Consider the following 24,715-nt stretch of genomic DNA (forward strand, 5'->3'; position numbering starts at 1 on the left):
TTCATGACTGGTGGCTATCAGACTAGTATGTCTCCTGACCTTACTCTCCATCTGCTCCACAAAAGGCAGATGATGAGAAAATGGTTTACCGATGTGGACCAAGGTGACCAAAAGCTCTCCCCTCCCCCTCCAAGCAGGTATTAGAAAGGTAGAGGAGGCTCCTACAGAAAGCAGGCCAAAAAAGGGATGCAGCCAGGGCTTGTGGAGGCAGAGGCACATAGCTGGTTAGTTAGATCACTCATATTTAAGATCTGTGGACCTGGACTCCATACCAAGCCCTGGAGCACAACTGAGAAGTGTGTTCTGCCCAGCTGCTCTTACTTAGCATGAAGCAAAGTCAGGTTACGGTGCACAATGGTAGGATAAAGTGATCAGGGTGAGCTTCTCTGCAGCAGTCCCAGTCACAGCACAGCTCATCACTTCCATAGCAAAGCTTTCCATGTGCAAATAGAACTTAATCTGGTTTATTTACAGGCATTACAAGATGCACTAAAAACTCCAAATGGTCATAACAAGGGTCAAGGGTTAGAGATGGTCATATACAAGACATTTGGGGAATGAGGGAAGATTTTTTTTTACTGTTTTTCATTAAAGATAAACATCTCATCCCCATTTGACAGAATTATTTTACTCTACTCTTATAAGATGCAAATGGCCATTCCTAGACGCTTCCAAGGAGCTGAGAGAAGAAGTACCTAACTGATTCTAACGGGGGGAACGACAGTTTTTCAAGTAACTGGTCCTCACACCAGTTTTTGTAGTTGATCACTACCAACTAACTGGTACCAATACAGAGCACTCAGCACAGTACTACATATGCTCACCATGGCTCATTTCATTTGAATTAACAAACATCAACTTCAGACTTTTTCTTCCCAACCAATGGTGATTTCCATTAAAAGAACATATCCTAATTCACAATTAACATGAAGGGATAGGATTTTATGACACTCAGGAAAGCAAATGAATGACACAGCTCTGATTGTGAATTCATCTGCCCCTCCCATGATATGGCAAATACCATAATCAACAGACGCATCAATATTATAAAAACAAAGTCCCTGTGAATGCTGGGCTTCATGAAAGCTGAGCCAGGCTGCATCATGTCAAGGAAACAATTCCTCCTGCATAATTTACCGACCTGTTACAACTCCCAATGCAAAATGGGCCTCATTAGATCATGAAAGTGGCCCCCTGATGGTATGAAAGAATACTATTCATTACCATGCTATAACAATATAATGGAAACCATTAAAGGCAAAATACCATGCATGCCATATAGACAGAAAATATATTCACAGGTGTGACAAACTTGAGAACATATTTAAATTTTAATTGATCACTTTGTGGCATGAATGTTCAGACTTCAGTACGCCTTTATCATGGAAACATTCCATATGACTGTGCCAAGTCCAGCAATCATAGAGCTGGCTGTTCCAAGGTCTGCACAAATTTTTTTAAGTAAGGAAATTTAAGGGTTTAAAGTAATGAAGTGAATGACCAAATGAGATTTAAAATAATCTTTGTGGAACATTATCATCATTAGACCGTCTGCCCATTGAACAAGTCAAATAAACATCTCAATTACTTTTTTATTCTTAGTCATCTAGTGATAAAGATCCACATTTCAAACATTTCAATCATTCTGTAACTGTCAGGCAGTTAATTATAGCAAGAGACAATGAATTCATTCTTAACTGAAGACAGATAGCAAGACTCCTTGCTTACCGCACAAAGTCTTGTTGTCTTTATATTAGTTGTCAAGGGAAATTATTGATATGCAGACACTTTTTGGACAGAATAGCAAAAAAGCTCCTTACATATAGCATGCAAAAACTCAGATATGAAGAACAAAACAGACTACACTCTGGAACATAAACCTCTCTTAGAAAAAAAAAAGAAAAGAATTAACCAAACTTTTCCCAAACACTAGCTATTTTTGAAAATTTATTAACATCTGCTTATGAAAGGTTTTTCAAACGCATTTCATAAAGTAGGATCAGATATTGTACCAATATCTTTTTGTACCAATATCCTCATTCAATTAGTAAATTATCAGTACTCACCAATTCTAAAAATCCATCTGGTTCCTTCAGGGAGAATATACAATTCTGCTAAAACTATAAAAGCTAAAAAACAACAAAAAACCTCCCCCCTACAGTTTGGTTTAGTTGGGAAAATAATTCTAATTAAACTACTAAAGATTTAAGTGTCATTGTCTTACAGTCTCTTTTGGCATTTAGTGCAGGAAAGGGTCTTACATATTATATGCTAAAACTAATTAAATTTACAAAAAATAGAAGAAGAAATATTTATCCATAACATTTCATAAAACATTATAAATGAAAACCTCATGAAGGAAACAATTGTGCAAGTTAAAGGTAAAGTAAAGATAAACTAGTTAAGACAGGTAGCAATGAAATATAGTTAATAGCAATTCTAAAAGATAATGTCTAGATAGTTTGGTGAGCTGTCAAGCAATGAAATCAGCAATAACAACAGTATGTTAAGCACCAGACTTCACTTCTGTTCTCAGTACTGCCACTTGCAGGGTGCCCCAGACTTGTTTCAGGAAACAGGAAATAGATCTTTTTGCTGCACACACCAGCTTAAGCAAGCATTAAAATACAAAGTACCCTAAACACAATTTAATTCCCCCATGTCTAAGTAAACAGTTTTACCAGTCTTGTACACTACTGGTTCCACATCAACAAGCTCCTAGGAAAGGCTTAAAGTAAATAAATAATCAAATTGTTCTTGTTAACTTCTCTAGGCTGCTTGGGTCGGATTTCTGACTTCTAGGGTTTCACTGACTATCATTAGTGCTCTGTTTCGTGAAAGGACAGAACTTTGGCATCATTTAAGACTTATGGCTGGTTTATGCACAAACTTTCATCAAAACAATGCAAGGTATAAATTAAAACCAATGTCAATTTTCAGCTAAATGTGTTGCAACAGAGAATGAGATGCTAAAAACCTGAATGAGCAAAAACCACTTTTTATGTGCCCAGCTCAAAGACTTAAGCTCTTTATATTCCAGACTAATAATCTAAATCATTTTTGGAATAATTTGGAATCTATTATAGATTCTGTTATACTAAAATGCATGCAGATTTGTGGATAAGCCTGATACTAAATCCTTTACTGAGCTTTAACCAATTTGCATTTTCTTGCTAGCTGATACAAAACTCAATTGGTGTTTTGGAATTAAACTAGTTCAAATTTGAAATGCATGTGATGGCAGAAACTACTTTTATGGTGTAAAAAACAATGAGTATCACTGACTAAAGTCACTGTACAAAAGCTCTCTCTATATGTTTTTACACACCTCTTCCAAGGAACTCTGTATTCATCTGCAAATCTTTAGTCTTGAATGAAAGCTGCTAATTGTTTAGAAATAAGTCAAGTGGTGGTTTTGCTACATGTGAAAATCCAATAGGATTAGTTGAAGACCACCTTGGTATAGATCTTTAACTTTTCCTGATACTAACAGTAAATCAAGTGCATTAGGGTATAAATAATAATGATTATTTTCAAAGCACTTTGAAAACATGAACTGACTCTCACTTCTCTTTGCTAGATATATCCATCTTATACACGGATAAAATAAGGCAGGGAAAACATTAGGTAAATGTCACCAGGTGTCAAGTAATGCATTCAGAGCAAACCTTAAAATTAAAGAAAGGCAGGGGTGTCAAATTCATCCTGTCCTCCTAGCCTAGATAAAGACTGCTGGGCTCCTAGTGGTAGGATGAGTGGTGGCAGCATATCATGGGAGGGCAAGCAGCAGTGGCATGAGCAGTGCAGCGTTGGCCCAACCATTGCTCGTTTCCTTACTACCAAAGGCTGTTAACAACAGGACCTCATAGTTCTAATTCTGCACCAGACCCTGCCTTCTGCTCACCCCGCCCTTGAATCCCCAGGCCCACAGGAAGCCCCACAGGCCAGAGGAAATGGCTCTGCAGGCCAATGCTTGACACCCCTGAACCAAGCAGTTCTACCTCTCACTTCCCTATTCTAACCATTAAATGCTTTAACAGATTTGTAACCACTCAGCCCTTCATGGCTTTCCTTGTAAAGCTCACCATATGTCACCCACAAATTAAGTTTTTCAAAGAAGAAGAGAATTCAGATTATCAAGTTCTGATGGGACAGTTTCCTAGCTGAGGTCAAAGAAATTAAAAAGAGTTAAAATAAGGACAGCTATGATTTGTACTTCTGAGCAACCTGTAACAGAGGGACCAATTGAGAGCACAGACTAGCCAACACACTGCAATTTTCTTTCTAGAATCCAATACACAGAATAGAGATAATATCAAAAACAGTTCATTTTACACATTTTTTTTTAAATACAGGTCTCACATTTGCTGATCATGCCTAACATAGAATGGCATTTTAAATGCCATCATTTACTTCAGGCTAACTTTCCAATATCATTTTTGTGTTATTCAGAGGCTTTTCAAAGATTCACTAAGTGCATAGTTATCGGCGCTGTCTTTAGAAAGAGATAATTTAGCCCTAAGTTAGTTTGTAGTAATATAATTAATAAGTCTGTACTCCATTAAAACACAAGAAGAATGCCTATAAGGTGAGCCACGCACACAGGTAAAGTAACAAAAAGATAGAAGTATTCAGAATACTATGAATGATTCATTGATTTTTGCCTAACAAACTTTCTAAATTTAAACACACTACAGACAAGGGTTATAATTTTAAGAACTACATGCAAGTTAATGAAGTAGCAAGTACCATAAATACACTGTGGATATTTAAAATATGATGAAAGGAAAGACTTGCTTGAATGAATTATATTGTCTGTACCAATCCATATAAATTTCTAGAATATCTACTGGTATTTAAAACCGTTATCCAAAGAGTAACTAAAGGCAAATCTCTAACATAATACCAGGCGGTCTTAACCTTGGTACTGCCAAAGGTGTATTCAGAAAATATATATTACTCTATCTTCAAAACACTTCATAAAAAAAGTATCATTCCTCCTAACAGCCATGTGAGGTTGGTATTTTTGTAACAATTTGCAGCAAAGGAAACTGACTCATAAATTACAGCTCTGATTATGTAATCCTTGCCCACTGACTACGTGGAGGAGCTGAAAAGAAATTACAATATTAGACTCCGAATTAGTTACCCAAATCCACAAAGGGGAACCACCGTCTGAGTCCGAGTTATAACTCAAGTTCTTTGCTCTCGCTTCCAAAATTAGACAATACTTTTCAAAGCCTGTGTATTTCTGCCCCATGCTAAAACATTTGATTTCCTAATATTCTTTGCAATTGTTTTTGGTTGCACCCTGCAAAATACTTTTTACTTTATAGGACACTGTGAAGCCTTAGTATAATCCTTCAGAAATAGATTCTTACTTTGTACAAGATACAGTTACAAGAAAAAGATATGCTTCCCTCCCATCTAGGCCATCATAGATTTCATAGATTTCTAGGGTTGGAAAGGGACCTGGCAGATCATAGAATCATAGAAGTAGGGTCAGAAAGGACCTTGTAGATCTTCAAGTCCGACTCCCTGCCTGGACAGGAGGAAAACTGGATTCAAATGAGTCCAGCCAGGTAGGCATCAAGCCTCTTCATAAAGATCCCCAGGGTAGGAGCCAGCACCACTTCCCTACCAAGTTGGTTCCAGCTCCTAGCCGCCCTAACTGTGAAGCAGTTCTTGCGGATGTCTAATCTAAACCTACTCTCCAATAATTTGTGTCCATTATTCCTTGTCATGCCAGGGAGTGCTAGGGGAAACAGTGTCTCCCCCAAACCCTTCTGGTCCCCCCCTAGTGAGTTTATAGACAGTCACCAGGTCCCCCCTCAGCCTTGTCTTTTGAAGGCGGAACAGGTTTAGGTCCCGCAGTCTTTCAATGTAGGGTCTGCCCTGTTGTCCCCGGATCACGCAGGTGGCCCTCCTCTAGACCCTCTCAATGTTGTCCACATCCCTCCTGAAATGGGGTGCACAGAACTGGACGCAGTACTCCAGCTGTGACCTGACCAGCGTCACATAGAGGGGGAGGATCACCTCCCTGGCTCTACTTGAGATGCACCTGTGGATGCATGACAAGGTCCGGTTAGCCCTGCCAACCGTGACCTCGCATTGTCGGCTCATGTTCATCTTGGATCAATAATGACTCCAAGATCCCTTTCTGCCTCCATGCTCTCAAGAAGGGAGTTTCCCATTCTGTAAGTGTGCTGCTGGTTTCTACTGCCTAAGTGCAGCACCCTGCACTTGTCAGTATTGAAACACATCCTGTTTTTGTTAGCCCACTCCTATAACCTATCCAGATCTTGCTGCAATCTTTCCCTCCCTACTAGTGTGCTCACCTCACCCCAAATTTTGGTATCATCTGCGAATTTAAACAGGTTGCATTTCACCCCATCGTCCAAATCGCTGATGAAGAAATTGAACAGCGCAGGCCCCAGGACCGAGCCCTGGGGGGACTCCGCTGCCCACTTCCCCCTAGGTTGAATATGACCCGTCCACCACCACCCTCTGAGTACGACCCTTTAGCCAATCTGCAATCCATCTGACTGTGTAGGCATCAATGCCACAGTCGCCTAGTTTTTTTAATGAGGATGGGGTGGGAGACGGTGTCAAAGGCCTTGCTGAAGTCTAGAAAGACGACATCCACGGCAACACCTGCATCCATTGCCTTTGTGACCTGATCATAAAAGGCAATCAGGTTGGTCTGACAAGACCTGCCCCTAATAAAACTGTGCTGGTTGCTGTTGAGCATCATCCCTGAAGCTGGCCCATCACAGATGTGCTCCTTGAGGATCTTCTCAAAGAGTTTCCCTAGGATTGAGGTAAGACTGACAGGCCTATAGTTGCCCGGGTCCTCTCTCTTCCCTTTTTTGAAGATGGGGACTACGTTAGCTATCTTCCAGTCATCTGGCAGCTGGCCCGAGCACCACGAGCGCTCGTAAAGCCGTGCCAAGGGCCCTGCAATAACCCCAGCTAGCTCCCTCGACACCTGGGGTGGAGAGCATCTGGACCCGCTGACCTGAGCACGTCCAGCCCCTCCAGAAGCTCTCTAACCCAATCCTCCCCAACCTGAGGTCTGGAGGCGTTCCCCTCGAGTCCGTCTGACATCACAGCGGGGGAGTCCCGGTCCCTGCACAAGAAAATGGAGGTGAAGAATTAGTTAAAGAGTTCCACTTTCTCCTTTGGCGCAACCACCAGATTGCCCAGTGTACTTTGCAGGGGCCCCACATTATCTGGTGCCTTCTTCATTCATTGTCCTGGACACTGAGATCCCCTGCCCTCAAGGACCCCAACATCTCACCCACTAGTCTCCTCAACTTGTTGAAGTTGGCCCTCCTAAAGTCTAGGGCTACCATCTTGCTGCAGGCCCTTAACACCCTGTGCTGGATGGTGAATTCCAGCAAGCGATGGTCGCTATTGCCCAGGTGGTCGAGAACCTGGAGGCCCCTTACCAGGTCATCACCTGTGGCCAGGACCAGGTCCAACAGGGCATTTCCTCTTGGCATTAACTTGACCGTGCACCTGTGGCCAGGACCAGGTCCAACAGGGCATTTCCTCAAGGCATTAACTTGACCGTGCACCTCCTGAATTAAGTGGAGCTCCTGTATCTCAGCCAGGAACCTCCTGGAACGGTCTGTCCTGGCTGACTGTTCCTCCCAGCAGATGTCCAGGTAATTAAAATCACCCATGACAACTACATCCCTTGCCTTAAGAGCCTCTGCAAGCTGGCCCGAAAAATCCCGGTCCAGCTCCTCCCCTTGGTCGGGGGGTCTGTAGTAGACGCCCACTGTCAAATCGCTCTGCCCACGGCCCCCTTGAATCTTGACCCAGAGCACTTCAGCCTGCCCTTCGTCTGACCCCATTCTGCTGGCAGAGGATGCGTAGTGCTCCTTGACATAGAGCGCCACACCCCCACCTTTCCTTCCTTCTCTATCCCACCTGTAAAGCCTATAGCCCCTAATGCTAACTGCCCAGTCATGGGATGAATCCCACCACGTTTCTGTTAGCCCTATGACATCTGGGTTTGAACTAGCTATTCTGAGGGTGAGTTCCTCCTGTTTATTCCCCATACTGCGAGCATTGGTATATAGGCATTGGTATATAGGCATTTAAGGCCTTGCAAGACTGTGTGTGCCACCCCCCCCGTGGCACACGGGGCAGATCATCAGGTCTGACCCCTGGTCCAGGGAGGAAAGAGCGCTGGGGTTAAGTAACCCCAGCCAGCTGCCTATCCAATCTCTTCTTGAACACCTCCTTGAAAATCATTTTTCTTCTAGACATAAAGTTACCAGAACCCACAAATATCAGAAATGCAAGTAAAGGCAAGTAAAAACCGTTTAATTGTTGTCTTTGAAAACTGTTCTTTCTTGATTACAAAGACGTTAAAGGGGGGAAAAAACCCTTTTGCCTGTCACTATTTTGACCAATAAAGAATAGTTAAAAATAAAGATGACTGAATCGAGATGGAAATGTTTATGAGAGAAAAAAAAGCAGCAGCACCATGACAACTCACATACTGAAGAACACAGTTTTACTTTTTCCAGATGTGTACAGCCCAAAGAACAAACTATTCACTATTTTCCTCTATTACTTGCAAATGGAACTTTAAGATGCAAGCTGAAAACTATGCGTTACTTTATTATACACCCTTCAATTTATTCTCTGTGGGCTGTGGATCTGCTGATTCAGATGGCTCCAGTCTGCTCTCCTAACCACTAACCCCATCCTTAAGAGTGGGTGAGCATGTGGCACATTACTGAGAAAACTAGTAATTCAAAAGGTAATTGATTTTATTCCAGTCTTGCTATAGCGCATACTGCTGTGTTTTAATACTGGCATGAGTCTGAAAATACAACAATTGACACAAATATTTTAATGGATTATTTTCTATTTGCCTATTTTGGGCACCCAACCTATAGGTACCGATGTAATAGGTAGTACTGGATTTTATGAACACTGTACCTTAACTTGAAAGGTCAGTTTAATATTCTGGGGGGTGAAAGTGTACAATTGAATCCTCTTCCTATAGGAAAGGAAACGTAACTGGCAGGAAACACAACTGCTGCTAGAAATTCATGGTGAACATCTATACCAACATTTAGCAATCTCCTATTTTATGAGCCACTCAACCTTTGTGTATTTTATCTTAAGGCCAATGACAAAGGCCACTGCACATGGTATTCCTACTCTGTTACACCGAGACTTACTTGGAATCAGTCTGTAGAGTGCTCTTCTGTGCTGTAAGTATAAGGCCGTAGACAGGAAGTGGGATGCAGAAAGGCCAGAGGTCAGGAACAGGGAGTTATGGGATTGGTGAAGAAGGTGCCTATAGCTCTGGTGAGTTCCACACATGCTGTGGGATGGGATGGGATGGGATGGGACAGGGCAGGGCAGGGCATGACAGCAGCTCTCATTCAGATCAGGAAGTTCAACAGAGTCTCTGAGGTAAGGTTGGACAGGGGCCAATCTGAGCAGTTTTCAGTACCACTGGCCACGCAAGTTTGGGCTTGAGGGTTGCCCTAAGATTCATCCAACCAGCAGTGTTGATGCAGCCCCTCAGGGAAAAAGCTGTCTTATTTGTCTAATCACTTCCTATTTAATCAGAAGTGGTGGGAGAGGCTCCCTGTGCAGAGGATGGCAGTATTTTCATTGAGGAGTGAGAAAGAACCAGTTCTTCTTCCAGTATTTCTACTTCTCAGTGTCACTCTTTACAATAACACAGCCAAAAATTTCTCCTTGCTTTTTACTCAACAGCACAGTGGTAAATAGAATTCTTTTCTCAGGAACAGCAAAGGAAAAGAGGAAATGTATCTTTTGAGGTTGATGCATTTAACACCTACTTCACAGATGATTTCTGGAGCTATTCTTAGGGATTTATACATTAGAGCCACAGTTTAATGGTGTGGCATTACACAGAGGGAAATTTTACCTATTCATGGCTCCACAATGGCATAGTCACAGGTGGCATGACAGAAACATTGGGGCTTGGAAGGGAAAGTGGATCTTGCATTATCAACAAGATGGAAGGCAGCAGTGGGGGACAAGCAGTAGGGAAGCAGACACTAGGAGAGGCGGTGGGGGTGGGGGAAAGAGGCAGCTGTGTTTCCAGCCCCAGCCCCCCAACCTCAGGGGCAGTGCTAGGGGCGGACTTGGGGGGGGAAGGCTATAGCCACACCAGAATTCAGCTTAACCTCCCCATAGACACTCCTCCCAGTGCTACCCCTGTCCAAGCTCCCTGCCTCCTCCCCAGCCTGCTGCCACCCACCCCACATAGCTGAATTCACCCCGCTCCCACCCACAGAAGTGCAATGCCTTAAGTCCTTAAGTGGGTATTGTTAAAAAAAAGAATAAGTATGTTTGGCCAGAGGATGTATAGCACAGCCCACCCCCACAATTTTCTGTCTAGTCCACCTCAGGCCCCGCACTGGGAAGAGCTGGTGCTACCCCTGCACAACCTCAACCAGACCTCAAGTTACAGCTGCTGCCTGCTCCCTCACAACCATGTTAAAATGGGGAGGAAAAGCCTCATCTTAGAATTGACTGGATAAGGTATTCTGAAGATGGATTTTGTCTATGCTCATTTCCTTCTGTTTGTTAATGGGATCATGAAATAGTTGAGTGTTATGGGTATTCCCTGAATTCCATTTTTTTTTTAAGTTTCATGTTAAGCAGAGTGTTTAGAGATTTCAGTAATTTAGGACTTTCCTTTCACTTTGCTATTGGTAGATTTTCACTTGAATTGATATTGCTAGAGAGTTCGTTTCACTGTAACTGAGAAGAATATGTAAGTTTCATGGTACAGTATATTTTAAACAAGCAGTATGACAGGTTTTGTTATTTTCTAACTATAGTATGACCCAAAGTTACCAAGCAGGACTGGGCATCCATTATGCTATGCCATTGTGCTTAAGCCTAGTCCTAATGATGCTTATGACAGGCCCTTAATTCTGCTACTCTCAGAGGTCCCATTTATTTCAATGGGACTACTCCAGGCAGCAAAGTTAAAATATAGGTCAGCATGATGTCTTCCAAGAAGTGATAATAATTCAAAGGTTGGTGTATAATAACCCTAACTAACTTGCATTAAAGTTAATGGTGCTAGGGACAGACATTACACAAACTGGTTTAAGTGATCAGAAACTGGTTTAAACCTGTAACAGAGCAGATGTTCACTGCACATAAACCAGTTGGAAAATGGCTGAAGCCAGTTCGAGATGATCCTGGTTAAATGTAGTATCAGACTTAACTGATTTGGGTTAAACCATTTGATGCAATGTCCATCCCAGACCCTTTGCTGGTTTAAGCTAAACCAGACACACCCAGCATCCTGGCATGCTTTCTGGGCTAGGTGGGGCTCTCTGCTCCACAGCAGGGCTGGCCATTCTCCTCTGCTCCTTGGCTGGAGCTCCAGCACAGACCTGTAGGCACAGCAGGGTCTGCTGGCTTCCCTGTGCCCCCTCTCCTCCTTTCACTGCTTGCTGCTTAAGCAGGGATTCCTTCCTCCTCTCTCCCACAGCACAGACTGTAGCCAGCATGTGGTATGTTAGCTAACACTGTGTAAGGCAGATAGGATAGTGTCCACTTTGGGCTTTTTGGAGGTAATCAACAGCTCAGATGGTAATGTCCCTGCATTCCTTCCTTTGGAAAAGGCAAACAAGGTTCCTTGGGTAAATCTGATATCTTTTATTAGACCTACTAAATAGTTGAAAAAAATTTTCTTAGCAAGCTTTTGAGTTTAAAATCCCTTCACCAGGTTGAGGAGACATCTGCAATTGGTGTGTGCTCTTCTTGGATAGAATAAATAGTAAAGAAGCCAGAGGCTGATATGCATTTTCCTTTGGAAAAAGCTGTTTAAGAGCTTGTAATGAGTGAGGCTTTATTTTCTGATGGGGCATTCAATGCTGATAACAGAGCTGATAAATGATCTGTTATCAAGGAGGCGGAGGGAGGGGACCCCCTTCCTAATCACAATGTCCTGCTGGGGCCTGGCCATGCCCCCCTCAGCTCAGCTCTGTGCAAGGGAAGGGAGGGCTGTACTAGCGCCCCCCCAGCTTCTAGCCTAAGCCATTACAGGTAGGTGCCTGCATTTCAGGGATGCCTGTCTGGTTACAAAACTGATTTAGCTTAGCCAGGTTAGACTAACCTGCAAAGATTGAATCAATTCAGGCTCAGGCTTTTTGAATGTCTTTAACTGGATTTGGCCCTAATTCGTTAATTTGAAAAACAGTCATTTTCCTTTACAGAGAAAGACATTAACCTTGTCTATACATAAAAATTATATTGCTTGATAGCTTTTCAGTAGACTTAAAGCATTATAACCTTCCTTAGTGTGGACACAGTTACAGGAGTAGAAAGGTGTTTATACCATTAAAGTTTAATTCCTATTCCAGAAGAAATATCTGTTATATTGAAGACAGACATTTTTATGCTGATTAACTACAGCCACAATAGGTGTTGCAATCATTTAGCTATGTTGCTTTAAATATATATATATCAGAAAAATCTATCACAAAACTGGATTAAACATCTGAGGTGATACCTTATATTTCTTATATGTGAACATGCCTCATTTCCTTAAGCAGCTAGTCTCTGGACAGAAGGAAAGAGATGCTGCTACTTGATGGAGATAAACATGAGACAAACAGGGTATTTTAGCTTTTTAACGTTCTAAAAATGGGACCAGGGCAGGAGGACTGCTTAAGAACAGCAAAACAGTAAATTATGAATGCACCACTTTTCCCCCCTTTGAAAAAAAATAAAAGCCTATGAGATTTTTCAAACGGAATATTCCCTTTTCCTTACCCTCTCAGGGGGTCACCAGTGCTACATACATGGAAAAGATGTTCTAACTAGCTACTAAAACAACTAACAACTTCATAAGTAATGCTCCTAGGACTATGCAAAGAGGAACTTTATTTTGCACTGCACTAGCTGTGGCAGCCACAGTGAGCTGCTATATAAATAAAGACTGCTGTAAGCAATTAACCTAATGTTCAACTGAAATATTCTAAATAATAATAAATGTGGTGAAGCAAAGCAAAACAAAACAAACCTGGCTATATAGTGATGAGCATGACTTGAAAGCTGCATTTTAAGTAAAGAATAAAGGACCAACAACCATACTCACCATGCCCAAAGGTTCTTATTTTTCAGTTTCTTTATTATAAGAGCATGTGCTTATGATTTTTCATGTTGAAATGTTGAAAAGCACTTTCCCTTCAGTATTACTGAGGTCAGGGTGAATGTTGTACTATGAAAACTACGGCTCTACACTTAAACACTAATCAGATTAATTTCAGGCAGTCACTTCTTCACTGCCTTCAGTCCTGACTCAGAGGCTCTTTACAAATGATTTTATCTCCTTTGAAACCTCTGTTGAGGATCAATCCCAATTTCCTTAAAATGTAGACCATATTTTGTGGACCTAGGGGATTTGCTGGCAATCAGTATCCCCAAGGAAAAAAAATTTTCAAGTTGCTTTTTCAGTTGTTATGAAAGTTCATGTAGGAATCTAGGCTCTGAACTGTTTCTTTGGCACTATGAATAATTATAGTGTGAAATGCAGTAATTATTTAGATTATGTGATTCCTTGTGGAAACTTGCACCACAAAACACAGCATTCAAAATATACAGCCCTACTGCACAAAGAAATTACAGCATGAAAGTAGTAAGCAACTAGCTCTTTTTAAATGTACGTTTTTTTTAAATCACTAAGAGGAGACACAATCACCGAGTGTCTTAATTGCTCCATTCCGGGAATGAACTCCGCTGGAATCTACAGCAACTGAGCTTGGCAAGGAAAACGCAGTATGTCAAATATGAACCACCCAAAGAATGTGAGCATTGATACACAGCAGCCGCAGCCTGTCGTCATATTTAAACAAGCTGCCTTTTCACATAGCACACAGGTAAGATTTGAGTTTTGTATTAGGGTGGCATGTTTATCATTTCAGCTTTTTATTCTGCAGCCCTATTTCTTTTTCTTAAGCAAATTGATCCTTGTGGTATGCCAAACATGCATGCAGGATTTAAGTAAGCTCCAAGAAAAGGGGCAAATGTTCACAAAAACAAATTTTCGTCTGTGTTCCAACCCTGAACAGCATGTAAAATAAATCGCTAGAGAGAGAGAGAGATTCCCAAGGCACCAAAACAGGACAATGCCACTTTTCCTTGCAGCTTTGTTATTGTAACCTTATATTGTTACTGTTATACTAATTCAAAGCTTTGGTTAAAAACGCAGGTAGGAGTCAAAACTAATAATAATCTTGCTTAGCTCAAAGTTAACTGTACAGTGTAAAGTAGCACAGCTGTTGAGAGAGACCTATTTGTACGACACATGCAACCTTAAAAGACTGATCACAAAATAACTTAATAAAAAGTTTTTACTATACCTGATTGTCCTGACAGAAATACAGTATTTCCACATCAGATTCCACATTGCACTGCCATCTCCCTTCATGACCCTCTCTGAAGCGTTTGTGAAATCAGAGAGATTCCGAGTAACTCAAAGTATAAATAAGTTTAGCAGGCATACAACAAAATATAGTCCAAGGTTCACGCAGCAACCAGGCACTGATTCATGATGGCTAAACGAATCCTCCAACCTCCACTCACTAAACAAACTGTAATTTGCAAAGAGAAGCCAGCCTTTTCATCTGAGGTCTCAAGTTACTTTTTTTTTCATGATTTACAAGAATTGTTGTTTATAGTATTCGCAAATCAGAGAAGATTACTAAAGGCTGTTTAGAGATTAGCTTGCCATCATCACAGAACGTTAAGGAAGGAAGGAAAACCTACCTACATAGTACCTAGGAAAAATCAGCCTAGTTTATTCCACTTTAAAAACAGTCTGACTGCAGGGCCCCAGAATATCGCTTACTAGTTCTTACCAAATACACCCTAAATCATATGGTTGAGACTGAATAAACTCCCAGCTGTCTGCAAAATTCCTTACTTGTCTACTGTAATAAACTTTTTAGTGCCAAAAGAAGTAGTGAGTCATTTTCCAAAGCTGTATGTGAACACACAGAGAAAACATGAGGCTATACTGCAAGTTATATTTACAAAAATGGAACAGTAATGTCTGTCAAAAAGGAAAAAAAAAAACTCTCTGTGTGCACAGAATTCTCTTACACTGCTATAAACTCTTGAACTGGGAAAGGCCAATTTGGTTTTATTTTGCATAGCTGCAAATCTAAACACAGCAGGCCTAATTCAAGGGCTAACAATTTCTGACTACTCGGAGGTTTTAGCAGCAGAATTAAATAGTATTATTGATGCATTTTAACAACAAGTTTAAGGGTTTTCCTTGCTGTGTTCTACTGTTGTTTTTAGCACCACAAAAAATGTGGAGAGTTTTGTAGAAATTAAACTTTTACCACATCCTTTGAGGAAGGTATTGTAGGTAAGTATTATTTTTCTTTCACTGATGGGCAAGTCCCATATTGTTCCTGTTTCCTCCACAGGCCACCCAAGTCACTGTTAGAAGTGGGGCTAAAGCAAAAATTTTCCTGTTTCCAAGCTTCATATTCAGCCACTAGGCCACATCATCTCTATGCAGAGTGTTCAAGAGCAAAGTGCTTTGAGATTCTTCTGTATTAAAGACACTAAACAAGGGCTCAGGAACCACTCTAATTAAAGCGCCTGCAGTATCATGTGTATTCAGCATCTCGCATTTCAAAGCAGTGACAGGGGTGCTTCAAAGCTCATTCAATGAGCTTTAGTTAAAAAGTGCCCCACCACCATTGTGAAATGCGGGGACACTGAATACACATGATGCTGAGGCTGGTGGAGTGTGCTAGTTAGCATGTTCCAGCAGACTTGATTAATCAAGTCCTGATTAATCAAGTCTGCTCCAACATGTGCTAATTAGCATGTGTCAGAACAGGTGTTGGCATGTGTGTAGGTCTGCATCATTATAAACTTAGCCTTAATTTAGTTCTTCCTCTATTTCTTAGAGTAATATATATTTTAGGGTGCAATTTTTTTATTACATAAGGCACAACAGATGCACAATCAAACCAATCTGCCTAATAATTCTTGGTAGTCGCATCAAGTAGCAACTAGTATCCTGAACAATATCCTGTTTCAGTGTCCCTGGAACCAAGACATTCATAGCTCATAAAACAATAAAAAGCTCAAACTAGTCTCTTATGTAATAATCATATACCAGAAAACCTCACTCAATACACTATCATTACATTGCTGCCAAAAGCATCACACACTCAGTAACAGAAACCAGCTATGAAGCTGATTAAATGCAGCCAACACTAAAGCGTGACTATAAAACACATGGCCTACATTGGGCAGATATGCTGAAGGGAACCTACCACAAGGATTGGTTGGTGCAACCCACCTGAGTTAGACATATGGTAGTGCCCATTAAGTCCCCCTTGCTGCCAAGTCTTTTTCAAGTCATGGTGAGCCATGACACTGCATACCTAGAATCCCTCTGTAGCTCCCTCTCTTAGCCTGGCACATATGATTGGTGTGGCCCTGCCCTCTATGAAGGGAAGCTGGACCACACTGCCTTGCGTCTCATCTGCACATACATTTTTGGAGCATTCCAGGACTTGTGACAAAAATGCCTGGGTCGTCATGGGTAGGGGTTAATTAGCACCTGGATCCATGCAGGATGGGTATCTGGAGTATACATACATATTGAGCAATGCTTAATTGTGGGGTCACACTAATCAGACGCACTAGGCTGAGAGAGGGTGCAACAGAGGGATTCTGGGTGAAATGTATGCAATGTTGTGGCTCACCACAGCTATACCAGGGAAATATACACTGTATATTAGCAGTACAGCAAGTAATATTCTCATACATAAATTTTAGATTCCAATTCTTGCCTTTACTACTCTTTGATACAATAATGTACATCACAGGTGACTGTGGCCTTAGGGATTGGTATTAGGACACCTTCGTTCCATTCTCATGCCTGTCATTAATCACAATAAAACTTTGGGTAAATGAAAGGAATTGACTGCCCAGGTAATACGCATTTTGCAGGAAGTGGAATTCTCATCTCGCTCAACCTACCTAAAACCACTTCTGAGATAAGTCCAGACGTTCAAAAAAGCTCAAGGCTGGAATGATTCAGTCTTTGCAGGTTAAACTAAGCTGCAAAAGTTGAACCAATAAGCAAATGAACAGACACTCACTTTTGATTTAGGAAATGCAGCCACATGCCTGCAGTGGCTCAGTCCAGAAACTAGAGGGTGCTAGAGCATGGCGCTCTGGTACATAGCCAGCATGGGCTGTATGTTTGCTTTCTCTTCCTGTTGCTTCCAATGTCTCTGGGATTTGCAGTCTACAATCACAGAAGCAGGACTGTACAGGGTCGCTCATCACTTCCTCTTTCTGCTTCCAGGTACTTCTGGGATTTGTAGCCCACAGTCACAGCCACCTCTGTACTTGGGGGGACAGGCAGGAGGGAGGAAGGGAAATTTAATCCCTCTCCCTGGCCCCAGACCCCAGCAAGGGTTTGCCTGGGAGGACCGGTGAGCTAGCCAGTAAGCCAGCCCTCACTGTCCCATCTAGGCCAACCCTGCTCCCTGGAACAGACAGCCCAGCCCAGCCCAGCCCAGCCCAGCCCAGCCCAGCAAAATGTTGGGATGCTGGGGGACTATTTTAACTTGAACCAGGAGAGGTTCTGGGCTAGAAGTTTCATAAAACAGTTTGACCTAAATCAGTTAAGACTGGGAATTGTGAATGATGTATGCCCATATTCCTACTGGGACTTTTGAATGATGTATGCTGATACTCCTACTGGGACTGAAAATCTGGAGGTTCCAGGCTAGAAGACGAGGCTGAACTCCTCAATGACTTCTTTGCCTCAGTGTTCCTAAATGAGGGGCAAGACAAGCGTCACAATGAGATTGTAGAGAGGCAGCAGCTGGGTGCCAGACTACCAAGCATTGCCCCTGAGATGTTGCAAAGTCACTTGGAAGAAATGGATGTGTTTAAGTCAGCAGGCCCGGATAAGCTCCATCCAAGGGTACTGAAGACACTGGCACAGCCACTGGCAAGAATATTTGAGCACTCGTGGCGCACAGGCCAGGTCCTGGAGGACTGGAAAAGGGCCAACATGGTCCCTATTTTCAAGAAGGGGAGGAAGGAGGATCCAGGCAACTACAGGCCAGTCAGTCTCACCTCCATCCTTGGCAAAGTCTTTGAAAAGATTAAGGCTCATTTATGTGAGACCCCAGCAGGAAAAATTACACTGAGGGAAAACCAGCATGGGTTCGTAGTAGGTAGATCATGCCTGACTAATCTTGTCTCTTTTTATGACCAGATTACAAAACACCTGGACACAGGAGTAGGGGTTGACATAGTTTACTTAGACTTCAGGAAGGCCTTCAGTACGGTATCCCACCCCATAAAGGTGAACAAGTTAAGAGGCTGTGACTTGGATGATAACAGAGTGAAATGTACTCTGTCCAAGTTTGCGGATGATACAAAACTCCGGGGAGAAGTGGACACACTGGAGGGCAGGGAACAACTACAGGCAGACCTGGACAGGCTGGACAAATGGGCAGAAAACAATAGAATACAATTTAACAAGGAGAAATGCAAAGTGCTGCACCTAGGGAGGAGAAATGTCCAGCACATTTACTGCCTAGGAAATGACCTGCTCGGTAGCACGGAAATGGAAAGGGATCTTGGAGTCCTAGGGGACTCCAAGATGAACATGAGTTGTCAGTGTGATGAAGTCATCAGAAAAGCTAACTGCACTTTATTATGCATCAGCAGATGCATGACAAACAGAACCAAGGAGGTGATACTTCCCCTCTATTAGATGCTGGTCAGACTGCAGTTGGAATACTGCATGCAGTTTTGGGCACCGCACTTCAAGAGGGATGTGGATAACCTGGAGAGGGTCCAGAGAAGGGCCACTCATATGGTTAAGGACTTACAGGCCAAGCCCTACGAGGAGAGACTAGGGCACCTGGACCTCTTCAGCCTCCGCAAGAGAAGGTTGAGAGGTGACCTTGTGGCTGCCTATAAATCCATCATGGGGGCACAGAAGGGAATTGGTGAGGCCCTACTCACCAAGGTGACCCTGTGGGGGGCCACAAGAAACAATGGCCATAAGCTAGCAGAGAGCAGATTTAGACTGGACATTAGGAGGAACTTCTTCACAGTTAGAGTGGCCAAAATCTGGATGGGCTCCCAAGGGAGGTGGTGTTCTCCCCTACCCTGGGGGTCTTCAAGAAGAAAATGGATGGGCATGTGGCTGGGGTCATCTGAACCCAGCACTCTTTCCTGCCTATGCAGGGGGTCAGACTCCATGATCTACAGAGGTCCCTTCTGACCCTAACATCTATGAATCTATAAGTCTGACACGACATTCAACCAGGTTTATTTTAAATCGGTTTCAGTCATTTTGAAATTGCTTTACGTGCACTGAACTTCTATTCCGTTACAGTTTTAAACCAGTTTCTGATCACTGAAACTGGTTTATGTGCAACTTCTGTCCCTAACCCTGGAGTAATGTGGAAGTCACTGTAACAAATAAAGAAAGGGAAACGAAAACTTTACACATGCAGGAAACTTAAAATGCTGAGGAATTCATTCCTCTGGGCCTAATAATTTTTTTCCTACCTCAGTCTTATGATGTATTTATGTTAATTTCTGATGCAAATACAATTCAACATTTAAATGTGGGGTGTGTAGGGGAGGAGAACAGATCTGTGCAGAAGATGGATTACTTTGAATGTCTTTTGAAATAAGGATGCTTGAAATGCATACTTAAGCTTACTTAACAGGGGTATGGTTATACTGACTGGTTATATCTGGGCAGGAGCAGCGACTGGCAGCTCACTGCTTCTGGGTGAGATAGTACCTCCTTTTTTGTTGCTGATGTGTATAGAGCAGTCATTTAAATACTGGCTTTTGGCATAAAAAAATTAGGTAAACATCTCCCCCAGCAGCAGTGATTCACTGGCTGCAGTTTCCATGCTACAGTTCCTATGCTCTGCCCTCCCTGCTGTCAGAACTGCTGCAGAGAAGATGCAGGTGCAAACAGTGGGGCAAGATGAGAGGATGCTGCAACCCCTGGCTCCATTCCAGTGCCACCCCTCCTTAGGTAGCATCCAGGACTCATGTCCTACTCACCACCCATGGTTATGTTACTACGCACTAACAACTGCTAGGTAAGACTTCATTGAATGGGTGCAAGTGTGCTGACAGTTTAAATCACTGTCCCGACAGTCCCAGCTAGCCAATCAGTGCAGTCAGGTTACCAATGCCCAGGTGATTGCTGTCCATATAGGGGACTCTTCTCGCAAACTGGTAATTAACACACTATGTGGTCAAACCACCTGTCTGCCTTGTTCTGCAGTTTCTTCTCTGGAAATGGAATTATGGGGACAAAAGACAGAACGGACATCAAAGGGACCACTGACCAATCACCCAAATACGGCATTTTACTTTGAATTAACTGAATCCTTTTTTAATTTTGTTTTTGGGGGTTATTTTTAACCATAATTAGATTTAGGAAAATACGAGAAAGTTTTGGCAGTAGTAGTTGATTGCTTTTTGTCTTCATTATGTACAGTCTCTTACCTTTGCTTTCAAGGACATTAAACATGATAGAAACAAGATGCTGATTAGCATGTCATGTAATTTAACTTGTTTGAAGGCTTATTCTGTGTGACATCAGTCAGCGGTAGCCACAGCTCTACGGATGGTTCCTTTTGGCACCACATTTATCTTAGAATGGATTTGCCAATCGTAATCTGTTGTAACAACTGCAATAAATGACAATCTTCTCCCATGCTCACACATTAAAGCCAAGCAATTCTGGCCAACAGCAGCAACGGTAAGTACTACAGGTGTGCAAAGTGAGCCCTATTCAATTCAGAATTGGCCCAAATCAGGGACAGTGATTCGATTAATTGATTCAGATCACTGTCCCCGATTTGATTTGGCCAAATCCGAATCTGAAGATTCAATGCTGATTCAGAGAATCAGCGATTCAGAAATAGACACAGCTCGTGATCTCTGCAATGCTGGAGTGGATGGAGCGTCCCACAAGAGCGCAGGGGGTCCCCAGTGAACCCAGAAGTGGATCAGAAGTACTTCTGGTCCACTTCCAGGTCTGCCAGGAACTATGCTGGAGCTCCCCAAGCCCCAGGCTCAGCAGTCAGCTGCGGGGGGACCCCAGGTGCCCCCCCCGATCCAGGAGGCACCACTCGCCAAGCTGGGGGGATGCAGGAGGGCCCCCCTGCCCACTCCCCGGCAAACCCAGAAGTGGACTGGAAATGCTTCTGGTCCACTTCCGGGTCTGCTACTGAGCACACTGGGGAGCCCCCCACGCTCCATGTGCTCCAGCATCGCAGCGTTCACAAGCCCCCGATACCTAGAGGTATGTAGAAAAAACATTTAAAGCTGTGTCTATGTCTGAATTGCCAAATCTTTCCAAATCTCTCTGAACAAAATTTGGAGGGATCTGATTCGACTCGGAGAGATTAAAGGGTCCACTGATTCGATTCAGATTTGGAGACTCATCCACCGAACTGGGCCAAATCTCCACCAAACTGAATCAGGGACTGAAGCATCACACAGTCCAAGTATGCTGATTATGAGAGCAGCTTTCTAAAGTTGTTGTCTGGGAACATTTATTTCTGTGGGTTTACAACAGACACTCATCTGCCCTAGAGATGATGGGCTTGGTCCTAGCAACTCTAGATCTTAGATGCTGTCCTGACATGGAAAGTCCAAGGTTGTTTATAAAGCTGTGATGCAACAGGGAAGGCCCCTTAAAAAAATATTCTCAGGCAAGAGACTGCATACATTTTTAAAGAAAGCTGGTATTTGGTAGCTTTGGGTGGACGAAGAAAGGCCACCACATCGTATTTTATGTTATCTCCTGTTTCTTACATTGGAATCTGAGGCTGTATCTCTCAAAAAATGTTATAGGGGACATTAATCATTTCTCTGTGTTTTAAAATTCTGGAGTTGTGATTCTTTCAGACACTGTCAGCAGGTCGCTACTTTTATGTGATATTAACAGAAATGTAACACAAGTCAGAGGATCAAGTTGTATTATCCCAGGCCCTCCTGAGAATCATTCATATTTTACCTAAAGCTAACTTGATAAGCAGAGTGTTCTGTTGGTGCACTAAAGGAGAAAGACTGACACTGTCAAGCTCTGTTATGGAAGTCACTATGAAGTGTTTCCAGGGTGACACTGAAGCATTCAGGACATCCTATTTGATTTGCTTTTCTGATAAAGTCATGTTCTGGACACATGCATCACTTTACACAGTACACATTCTAAACTAAGGTAATATTGCTGCTTAACCTGCACTGCATCTCTGCAATTATACTGTATTTCTCTAAATGTACAATTACATGAAAAAAAAGATACAGACATCCGGCAGACCACAATTAAGTTTACTTTTCAATTGTTTCTCTTAGCAACATACAATCAAGCATCATGATTTCAATGCCATTTTATTATGAAGTGAAGTTGATAGATGTTATTTGTAGGGCAGTTAGTTGAGAGGGGTGAGTGAGTGTTGAAGACAGAAGCTAATCAAACACACTTCTGGCTGTCAGGACAGTTCTAGACCTATTTTTAGCTAGGCAAGTGGCTGTATAAAGGGAATGTTATTACCAATTAAGGATGGAAAGGCAACTAGCAAATAGATTGTTTTAAAATTTTAGATTAAAAGCCAATCTGGCTATTTAAGCAATTTACATAGTTTCATCATTAGTAGGGTAAGATGGGACCTAAACAGATCATCGAGTCTGAGCCCCTGCCATGGCAGGAAAGAGTACTGGGGTCAAATGACCCCAGCAGGGCGATTGTCTAGCCTTATCTTAAAGACCTCCAGGGTAGGAGCCAGCACCACTACTCTTGGAAGTTGGTTCCAGATCCTAGGCGCCCTGACCGTGAAGTAGCGCCTCCTGATGTCTAGCCTGAATCTACCCTCTGCCAGCTTGTGACCATTATTCCTGGTCACTCCTGGTAGTGCACGAGGGAACAGGGTCTCCCCCAATGTGTGCTGGTCCCCTCTGACTAGTTTGTAATTGACCACTAGATCCCCCCTCAGCCTTCTCTTGTGGAGGCTGAACAGGTTCAGGTCCCATAGCCTCTCCTCGTAGGGCCTGCCCTGCTGACCCCTGGTCATGTGAGTGGACCTCCTCTGGACCCTCTCCATGTTGTCCACATCCCTCTTGAAGTGCGGCGCCCAGAACTGGATGCAGTACTTCAGCTGTGGCCTGACCAGTGCCACACAGAGGGGGAGGATCACCTCCTTGGACCTGCCTGAGGTGCATCTGTGGATGCATGACAAGGTACGGTTGGCCTTCCTGACTGCATCCCCACACTGCCGGCCCATGTTCATCTTAGCATCAATGATGACTCCAAGATCCTTTTCTGCCTCTGCACTGATGAGAAGGGACTTCCCCAGCCTGTAGGTATGCTGCTGGTTCTTCCTCCCCACATGCATCACCTTGCACTTGTCAGTTTTGAATCCCATCCTATTCTCGTCCACCCACCCCTGTAACCTGTCTAGGTCTGATTGCAGCCTATTCCTTCCTTCTGGAGTGCCCACTTCCCCCCACATCTTAGTGCCATCAGCAAATTTGAACAGGGTGCTTTTTACCCCCTTGTCCAAGTCACTGATGAAGTTGTTGAACAGTGCAGGCCCAAGGACTGAGCCCTGCAGGACTCCACTGCCTACATCTCTCCAGGTCGAAAATGACCCATCCGCCACCACACTCTGGGTGCGGCCCGCCAGCCAGTTGGCAACTCATTTGATTGTGCAGGTGTTGACACCACAGTTCCCCAGATTTTTAATGAGAATAGGGTGAGAGATGGTGTTGAAGGCCTTCTGAAACTCCAGGAAGACTATGTCCACTGCTACCCCTGCATCTAAGGATTTGGTGACCTGGTTGTAGAAGGCCACCAGGCTGGTCTGACAGGACCTGCCTCTAATGAACCCGTGTTGGTTGCCTCTAAGCATAATCTCTCCTGCTGGCCCCTCGTGGACATGCGCCAGAATAATTCTCTCAAAAATCTTACCCAGGATTGAGATAAGACTAACTGGCCTACAGTTTCCTGGGTCCTCCTTCCTCCCTTTTTTGAAGATGGGAACCACATTGGCCCTCTTCCAGTCCTCTGGCACCACACCAGAACACCATGAGCGCTCATAAAGCCGTGCCAAGGGTCCCACAGTGACCTCAGCTAATTCCCTCAGCACTCTGGGGTGGAGATCATCCGGACCAGCTGATTTAAATACATCCAGTCCCTCCAGAAGTTCTCTGACTAGATCCTCACTGACCCTTGGCCTAGGTGCGCCTCCCCCAGCCCCTAGGGGCACCCAGTGGGGGGGGCTGATCCAGTCCCTGCTCAGGAAAATGGAAGCAAAGAAGTCACTAAATAGGTTAGCTTTCTCGTCTGGTGTGATGACCAAATTTCCCAGTGTGTCTTGCAGAGGCCCCACGTTAGCCGGTACCTTCTTTTTGCCCCCTAGGTATTTAAAAAAGGACTTCTTGTTGTCCTTGATCTGGGAAGCTAGTCCCAGTTCCATCTCCACCTTGGCTTTCCTGACTGCCCCCCGTGCAACCCCCAGCAACCGCAGTATAATCCTCCCTGGTGATGGCCCCTCCCTTCCATTGGGTGTGTGCCTCCCTTTTAGCTAGAAGACATTCCTGGATACTTTTGGTAAGCCATGGGGGCTTTTGCGCCCTCCATCATTTG

General features: G+C 43.3%; 1 protein-coding gene and 1 long non-coding RNA gene across 10 annotated transcripts in view; one reads left to right on the plus strand and one right to left on the minus strand.

Annotated features, from left to right (window-relative positions):
* The window catches only part of IQSEC1 (IQ motif and Sec7 domain ArfGEF 1), a 684,223-nt gene that overhangs the window by 219,053 nt on the left and 440,455 nt on the right, over positions 1–24,715 (minus strand). Inside the window, exon 1 of one of the 9 annotated variants that reach the window (XM_090022974.1) lies at positions 14,391–14,853. The exons of the other annotated variants lie outside the window; for them this stretch is intronic. Within the exon in view, the coding sequence (XP_089879100.1) occupies positions 14,391–14,458 (68 nt within the window). The 5' untranslated portion in view covers positions 14,459–14,853. Of the gene's footprint in view, positions 1–14,390; positions 14,854–24,715 lie in introns of those variants that run through there. 9 annotated transcript variants of the gene reach the window in all.
* Positions 13,587–24,715, plus strand: part of LOC149855749 (uncharacterized) — a 70,222-nt gene continuing 59,093 nt past the window's right edge. The window contains exon 1 of the long non-coding RNA XR_016438590.1: positions 13,587–13,907. This is a non-coding gene — a long non-coding RNA (uncharacterized LOC149855749). The remainder of the gene's footprint in view (positions 13,908–24,715) is intronic.

This window comes from Crocodylus siamensis, chromosome 11 (genome assembly GCF_052110815.1).
Source record: "Crocodylus siamensis isolate JL-2025a chromosome 11, ASM5211081v1, whole genome shotgun sequence".
Taxonomy (NCBI): domain Eukaryota; kingdom Metazoa; phylum Chordata; order Crocodylia; family Crocodylidae; genus Crocodylus; species Crocodylus siamensis.